Here is an 8,695-nt window from a genome sequence, read left to right on the forward strand (position 1 = left end):
CTTTCCTGAAATGTGGTGCCCAGAACTGGACACAATACTCCAGCTGAGGCCTAATCAGTGCAGAGTAGAGCAGAAGAATTACTTCTCGTGTCTTGCTTACAACACTCTTGCTAATACATCCCAGAATGATGTTTGCTTTTTTTTCAACAGTGTTACACTGTTGACTCATATTTGGCTTGTGATCCACTATAGCCCCCAGATCCCTTCTGCAGTACTCCTTCCAAGGCAGTCGTTTCCCATTTTGTCTGCGTTCAATTGATTGTTCCCTCCTAAGTGGAGTACTTTGCATTTGTCCTATTGAATTTCATCCAATTTACTTCAGACCATTTCTCCCAGTTTGTCCAGATCATTACGAATTTTAATCCTATCCTCCAAAGCACTTGCAACCCCTCCCAGCTTGGTACCATCTGCAAACTTTAAAATTGTATTCTCTATGTCATTATCTAAATCATCAGTGAAGATATTGAACAGAGCCAGATGCAGAACTGATCCTTGCGGGACCCCACTCAATATGCCCTTCCAGCTTGACTGTGAACCACTGTTAACTACTCTCTGGGAACGGTTTTCCACCCACTTATGCATCCACCTTATAGTAGCTCCATTGGTCCGTCCATCCAGTGGTTGGTCCATCCATTGGTCCATCCATCCATCCATCCACTCATTCATCCATTGGTCCACCCATCCATACAGTGGTTCATCTGGTGTCCATATTTACAGTCATAAATGTTAAGACCAGAAGGGTACCTTCCTTTGTATCCATCCTTTCATCGAAACTTATTCACCCAGAGCAATGATTTGTTCTCTCTCCTTCCAGTCCATTGCCTCTGTCTTCTAGAGTTGTTTGGAAAATGGGCTTTTATTCCCCCAGAAAATTTCAAGGAAAATGGGGAAAAATTGTCAAAATTTTCAGCTGAAAATTTCAACTTTTTGGTAACCCTTATCCCCCCCAAAAAACCCCTTCCAAATTGAATTTTTAGAAAATTGCAGTCCCACTTCCTTGCACTCCCAGGCTCCATGGCTGCACACCCAGTGAACTGGAGAGGAGTTAGGGCTTCCAGGCTCTCAGCTCCTGGGACAGTCTTGGCCTCACCTGTCTGATAACAGCATGGTTTTTCAAGCAGACCCTTTTCCATAATTCTGACAGAGTAGAGGGGCCTTAAAGTCTCTCTGAGAATCCCCCAGAGCAGGGGCCTCTCTGGCTGGTGTGGAATTGACATAAGAACCTGCATCAGCCCTGTTCTCAGCCTCCAGCATAAGGGATGTATCAGTGGCATGGCCGGAGTGCATGGAGCTCTAGGTCTTCTCTGCTCCCCACGGCCTGCAGAGCAGAGACTAAGTTGGAGCAGTCCCGACACTGCTCTAACTCATATTCTTTGCATTCGGGAATGGAGAGCTTGTGTTGTTAACAACAGCAGTTGCCCCATCCAGCAGGGGCTGGGCAGTGCCATGGATGGCCATGGAAGGAAGGGAGGTCATAGGTGGCTTAGTACTACCTCTGTCCTGGGCACAGGAACAGGGCAGCTGAGAACATGGCTCAGGGTCTGACCTTAGAGCATCTGGAACAGCCATCTACCTTGGCCAATATGGTTCTGGTGGAGAGCAGGGGGTGCCAAGGTGCTGGGTGGCAGACGGGGGGAGTGACCAATAAAAAGGCAGTGGAGCTGCTATCTGGAGCACTGTTAGAGACACATGAAGACTGATATGATTCAGGAAATAGCCCTAATGTCCAGCCTGGGTGAGTAGTGCTCATTGTGGTGGGTGACATGAGAATAGCATGTTGCAGTGGCTGGAGGGGATGGACTGGTTGTGACTGGCACAGCCTGACACAGGAGCTACCTGGGATTGGCTGCTAGGGGACAGATTCTATCTGGCATAAAATACCCTGAAATCCAACACAGGGCAGATTTATGGATGTAGGGACCCCTCCACTCCCAATGCAACCAGGCCCCCATGATTTCTATTGGGGTTAAATGTTGCCAGCAGTCCCTGAAGTGCCTATGGGTGGCAGAGGATCAGAGGATTCTGAGGCCCAATGGAGATACCCAGTGCCATTCATTTGCATATTCTACTACTATTGCCAACTCTTGGCTAGGGAGCTGAGTGGGACTAAGGAATTTGGATACCAAATGGGGATGCCCACGTGCTGCTCATTTGCATATACCCTACCCATAATGCTTTGCCTACTCACAGCTAGGGAGCTCAGGGGAACTAGGAGAAATGAATTCAGTTGCCAAATTGGAGGGCCTGCCATGTGATGCTCATTTGAATATACCATGACCCACAATGCTCTGGTGGCACACAGCAAGTGCACTGAGAGAGCTTAGGACCGCACTGGAGATTCAGAAGAAAGCATTGGTTGTACAGAGAAGGTGGGGAGGGGGTGTAGAGGTTTTGCTCGGATCGGAGCTGTAGCATCCAGTGACTGTGGAGATTTAGGTGGTGAGTAGCCAATAGACGCACTTCCATGAAGAAGGCGCTGGTTAGCCTAAGAGGGCACTGGCAAAGATTCCTTGAGTAGTTGGTGCCCATCAAAGGCAAAGGTGTGGTGTGGGCAATCTGAGGCCCCTGTCAAATTTCTGATCCATTGAGCCTTGTTGTTGGGTACTCCACAGTGAGAAGAGCTTAAGAGCTGACACACTAGGTCAGACCACGGTCTCATCCAGTATCCTGTCTCCAACTGTGGCCCATACCAGAGCTCCAGGGCAAGTGTACAGAGCAGGGCAGTTAGACCGATCCCCTTCTGGCAGGCAGAGGTTTCAGTTCACCCTGGGCATGGGATTGCATCCTGACCACTGTGGCTAACAGCCATGGGTGGACCTATACTCCATGAAATTATCCAGCTCTTCTTTGAACCCAGAGTGAGTCCCTGGCAGAGACCCTGCTGGGGGGCAGGTGGGGGGTGGATGTGTGGGCTCCATACCCAGAATGGAACAGGTAGTCTGGCACCAGGATCAATTGCTTCTGACTGAGAAAGTGCATGTCAGTGCTGGATGAGGTGGGGGGGGGGGATGGCAGCCCCCCTAGGGACAGATCTTGGGGAGGAAGCTAAATACCCCAGCTGCATCAGGGTGGAGGTGGAGGCAGCCACGGGAGAGGGGGACACTTTGATGTTGTCTCCTGTTGCTGCTAGAGAAAGACACTCCCCCTTTCTAAGATCCCTATACCGGCTCCCTCTGCAGCCAGAGCCCGTTGTCAAGGAGCCTTTGGACACTGCCAGACTCACTAGCTCTCTGCCCTCCATTGTCCAATAGTCTCCGAGGCCTCAGCTGGGCCATGAGCCATCCTCAGCCTTTGGGACTGACCTCCTAGCCAGGTGACAGCATGCAGCTCAGCCCCTCACCACCCCAAGCGGCTCCAGGAACCTGACAGGACTCGGCAGGGTAAGGACATCATTTCAACCCCTGTGCTTAGCCAGCAAACACCTGCTTCAGCGTCCCATGGAGCCCCGGGGGCTGGAATTAGGAAGCCCAGAATGTCTGTGGGGGGAGATGCTCAGCATGCTCATTTGCATATGTATTTACCCAGAATGTACCAGTTTCGTGGTGGTGTCTTAGCTTGGGGTGGGGGTGGGGTGGACAATGACTTAGTGGCAGTCCCTCCCCACCCCCCATTTCTTGTCTCTGGGCTTTGCTGGCTGTGATTGGAACGGATGGGGGCTCTCTCCCCATGGCTGCTCCATCCAGCTCCAGGCTGTACTGTGATGTTTAATATAAGCCTCTCCCCAGTCTTAGTGGGTGGTAGGAAAATGCCCTAAGCCTCAGCACAGAGGGCACTGGGAGTAGGTCAGGGCTGGCTTGTTTCAGTACAACTGCAGCAGCACTGCTGGCCAAGTGGTGTCTGACTAGCATGGGGTGAGCTCGCTCAGAAATTTTCTAGCTGGAGCAGAGCAATGATCTCTATGGTCTTATAATTTGACTCAGTCAGTAGCTGCAGCCTGGATGCTTCTGTAACCCTGGCTTACTCCATGTAGCACTCTGTCCTCTGCTAGCGACCGCACCACTGAGAGATTGATGAGTCTGCTGGAACCTTGGGGGGCAGAGCTGGGTCCCTGGGCTCAGGTCTTTGGATCCTGGGTTTGATCTCCATGATGACAACCCATCCAGGGGGAAAGGGGTCCCTAACTACTCACCCACCCTCCTTCCCTGAAAGGCTGTATGTACCATGGGTTCCTGTGAGTGAAGCCCACTGGGTCCCGCAGAGCCAGTTTGGGGTTCCTCTCTAAGGTGCGTTCCCAAATCTCACCCTGCCATGGCTGATGTCTCCCCTGTTAGCTTTCTGGGATTCTCTGCTGATATCAAAGAGCTGCACTGACTGACAGGGTGAAGGGAAGGGGGCCACAGCAACTGCCAGCCTGGATCAGACCATCTGGCCAGGTGTCCAACAGCAGCTGATGCAGGACTCCTCCCCGCTCGGCTTGAGTGCTGAAGCACGCGGCTGGAGACTCACTGACCCCGTGCCACGGTCAGCTGCCCACACTGGAGAAGAAGAGGCGGCCAGGGATAGAGATTTCCTTGAGAACTGATTTATCGCTGTCGTTTATTGGACCAATGCCGTGGCTCACTACCCCAGGATGGTCAATCCTGCAGCACCTCCATCCGTTCCCTTCAGCCAGCTATCACGGGCACTTAGCCACCCCCAGAGAATGTGGGTGCCTCTCAGATCCCTTGTGCAGTAGGGCAGTTATCCCCCTTGGGCAGAGGAGGTAGTGAAGCCCAGAGAGACTGTGGGCACACCTATGTTTGAGCTGGGAGGGGTGAGTCACACCCGTGCTAGCTCTGCTCATGCTAGTGCCTAAAGATAGCAGCGAGTGCACAGTGGCTTGGTCAGATGCTCCGAGTACAATCCAGCCCCGCCCCCTGGGTGTATAACTCGGGCCACTAGCCCATGCGACAGCAGACATGCAACCATTTCTAGGCACTAGCTCGAGCAGGTACAGCTACTCAAGGTGGGAATCGCACCTCCTTGCTCAAAGGCGGACGTACCCTGAGTGACTTGGGCAGGATGGGTGTGGCAGAATGGGGACTGGAAGCCAGGCTAGGGGTCTAACCACTGGGCCATCCTCCTTCCCTACAAGGGTGGATGTACCATCCGCTCTTGTAGGTGAACCCCACTGGGTTTCCCCCTAGCTAGTTCAGGGCTGCTGCCTACAGTGCATTCCCCAGCTCTCGCCCCATCATGGTAACCGTTGGGTTACTGGAGCCCTCCACTGGTGTCAACGAGCTGCATCACTGTTGTGGTGATTTAGACCAACCCAGCGTCTGTTGGTGAGATTGGGGACTGGGGCGTCCGGCCTGCAGACGTGCCTTGTGCTGCCCAGAGATGGGGATAATAATGAGGAGGCAGGTAACTCTGTCCTGGCCGCTAGGACACCGTGCCCCTGCTTACCTGTGCCCTCAGTGATGGGAATGGGCACAACACCAACCACAAGGCTCCCCCATAGGGCTGGAGGGGAGTCAGGCCATGTGTTAGGCAAGGTTGGCCCTCACTGTGGGCTGGGTGTCCTGAGAGGAACTAAACCTGCCAGGGATGGTCCCTCCTGGCAGCTGGGATTCCTGCGTATGTGTGCACATGCATGAGAGTGTGTATATGTGTATGTGCATGCATGTGGGCCTCCATGTGTGCATTTATATGCGTGTGTACATGTGCAGGTCTTTGTATCCACGTGTGTGTATACACCGATATGTGTATATTCATGTGCATGCATGTGTGTTCCATGCCTGTTCCCATGACGCTCATCCAAGGGGATGGTTGGTTGTGTCCTATCCTGTCCTCTCTCCACTGCAGGCCTGGAGGGGAGGGATCCAGGCAGAAAGCTGGCTGAACCCAGGCATCTGTGACTCTGTCTCTTCCCACAGGGATCAGGGGTACTGTGCCAACCTGCCCCGATCTGTGTGCCCTGCAAACACTCCCTGCCCTCGTCTGGGGACTGAACTGTTGGATCCACTGGCCAGTATACCCTGCAGACAGAACCTGACTGATCTCCAGTGTGAACCCACTGACTTCCCTGGAGTCACTCTTGATTCTCACCAGGGTGCGTGAGAACAGGGACAGGCCCAGGGCAGGCAATGGCCCGTGGGGCTGCAATAACTACTAGGCAGCAGCTTCACTGCTGCTCTTCAATCTAGGGGGGCAAAGACACCTCCCCAGCCTCCAGGATGTGGGGGGATACAAGCAACCTGGCCATTCCGATCAGGATCCAGGGCTTAGAGACAAGGGGGGGGCAATCCATCAGAAGGAACTGCCCTTCTGGTCTGAACCCAGCTGCAACAAAAGGCCCCATCACTGCCCTCACGTGTGAGACTGGCTAATTTCCATAAACTCCCAGATCTGGGGTGCTTGCTTCAGGCTAGCTAGCTCCATACACCCCATCTAATCTAATCTAATCTACCTATCTATCTATCTGTATATCCATCCATGACAACAGTGCTTGGGCACGACTGATCTAGAGTCCTGGTTTCCATTCTAACCCCATATTTCCAGATACTCTGAATTTCTCCAGATCCCTGCGGGAGGCGATCATTCCATTTGCTGGGAACATGATCGTTTTAGGAGCGTGGGAGCCCCTTCAGAACACCACGAGGGTGGAGCGACGCACTGATTCCTTCCCACATTGTAAGTGGCATCTGCACTCAGCTAACTCACCCACGGAAGAAGCTGGGCCACTTTTGAGTTCCGCTGGCCTTGTAGCCCTGCCCCGGAACAGTAAAAACCAAGCCAAGGTGAAAGACAGGTCAGGAAATATCAAAATGATGGGATCCACATTTTCAAAGTGACTTGTGATTTTGGGTGCCCAGTCTGGGACAGCACAAGCGAGGGTGATTTTAATAAAGTCCTGAGTACTCAGGCCCAGATCCTCAAAGGTATTCAGCCCTCATTCCCATTGAAATCAATGGAAGTTGGGTGCCTTTGAGGATCTGGCTCCACCCTCTAAAAAACAGGCTCCTTTAAGAGACATCCATTTGGGTCCCAAAACCAACAGTTGCTTTTGAAACTCTTAGCTGTGAAAGTCTAAAGTTGCCCTATGAGCTGAGATGATGCCACTGGGCTCATACAGTAACGTAGGAATGAGGGCCTAGGGCTGCAGGCTCCCAGCAAGGTGCTGTATCCAGGTGCACTGTTGCAGAGTACCCTAAACGCAGTGCCTAAGCATGAGGAGTCTGAGTGTGGTGCACAGTGAGAGCCAGGAGACGCAGTGAGACATACATCCCCTTGTGTAACTCTTGGTTCTGTGGTTTCCCAGCAGGTGAGGTGAATCTGGGGCACATGGGCCACACCAACCAGTCTTTCGCCACCGAGTTTGTCTTCCACCCCTTTTCGTCTGTGTCTACGACACAGCAGCTCCTCTTCGTGCTCTTCCTTCTGCTCTACCTGACCATCATCATCAGCAATGCCTGCATTCTCTGGGTGGTCTGCACCGACCACACCCTCCACTCCCCCATGTACTTCTTTCTGGGCAGCCTCTCAGGGCTGGAGGTGTGCTACACCACTGCAGTAGTGCCCCAGACGCTGGTCAGTGTCTGGGATGCCCACGCCACCATCACCGTGGCCAGCTGCGGGGCCCAAATGTTCTTCTTTGTGGCACTCGGCAGCGCTGACTGCTTCCTGCTGGCAGTCATGGCCTACGACCGGTACGTGGCCATCCGGCACCCGCTGCGCTACGCCCTCATCGTGACACGACAGCTCTGCCGGTGGCTGGTGGTTGCCTCACTGTGCCTCGGGGGGCTTCTCTCACTGGGGCTGACAGCCCTGGTCTTTGCCCTGCCCTTCTGCGGTCTCCGGATCAACCACTTCCTGTGCGATGTGCCACCCGTGCTGCGTCTAGCCTGCGGCGACACGCGCCTCCACCAGACTGCGCTGTTCAGCGTGGGCGTGGCTGTGCTGGCCGTCCCCTTCCTCCTCATCTGCCTCTCCTACGCCCTCATCACAGCTGCCGTGCTGCGCATCCGCTCGGCCGAGGGCCGGCGCCGCGCCTTCCGCACCTGTTCCTCCCACCTGACGGTGGCGCTGCTGCAATACGGCTGCTGCGGCCTGGTCTACCTGCGCCCCAAGGCCGACTCAACAGAGGAGGAGGACCGACAGATCGCTCTGATCTACACCTTTGTCACACCACTGCTCAACCCCCTCATCTACAGCCTGAGGAACAAGGACATCAAGCAGGCCCTGAGCAGAGCCATGAGGCGGGCACTGGCATCCCAGCCTCGGTGAGGGGCCAGAGGGCCATGTCTCTGCAACCAGTCCCTGCCCCCCAGACCCAGGCTATGCCTGTCAGCCCCATTCCTGCCTCCCCTGCCCCTCTGCAATGTGGAGTTCCAATCCAGGTTCCACTCTTAGGCCTGGTCGCTCCATGCAGCAGAAGCCACCTATTTCTATGCCACAGGCAGGAAGGAGGCAGGGATGCCCGATTTGGGAGTGGAACGTACGCGGGCTCTGAAATGCAGCCCTAGTTGCTGCAGTGCATGAAGTGTAAACCTGTGGAGGCCAAGAGAAATCAGAGGATCAAGGTGAAAACGAGCCATCAGCCTGTGGCTGCTATAGGGAAGGAGCTCTCTGCCGCCATCTCTTGGTGAACTGGAGGAAAAGGCACAATGCCTGACCTCGTTCGCATGTTTGTTAGCTGCCCTTCCAATGTGAACAATTACCTTTGGGGGATAAGGATATGAAATGTTTTCATCCTTTCTGTGTGGCAAAAAGACAA

The 8,695-nt window shown here is 53.9% G+C and overlaps 1 protein-coding gene across 1 annotated transcript; it reads left to right on the forward strand.

Moving 5' to 3' along the window:
• The first annotated feature begins 7,263 nt into the window (after positions 1-7,263).
• On the forward strand, positions 7,264-8,205 carry LOC140913788 (olfactory receptor 10Q1-like). The gene has a single exon (XM_073350583.1). The coding sequence runs from the start codon at positions 7,264-7,266 to the stop codon at positions 8,203-8,205; it is 942 nt and encodes a 313-aa protein (XP_073206684.1).
• The last annotated feature ends 490 nt before the right edge of the window (positions 8,206-8,695 follow it).

The sequence above is a fragment of the Lepidochelys kempii genome, chromosome 6 (genome assembly GCF_965140265.1).
Source record: "Lepidochelys kempii isolate rLepKem1 chromosome 6, rLepKem1.hap2, whole genome shotgun sequence".
NCBI lineage: Eukaryota > Metazoa > Chordata > Testudines > Cheloniidae > Lepidochelys > Lepidochelys kempii.

What these genes read in the sequence shown, in the direction of transcription:
- LOC140913788 (XM_073350583.1), top strand. Translation starts at nt 7,264, where the DNA reads ATGGGCCACACCAACCAGTCTTTCGCCACCGAGTTTGTCTTCCACCCC.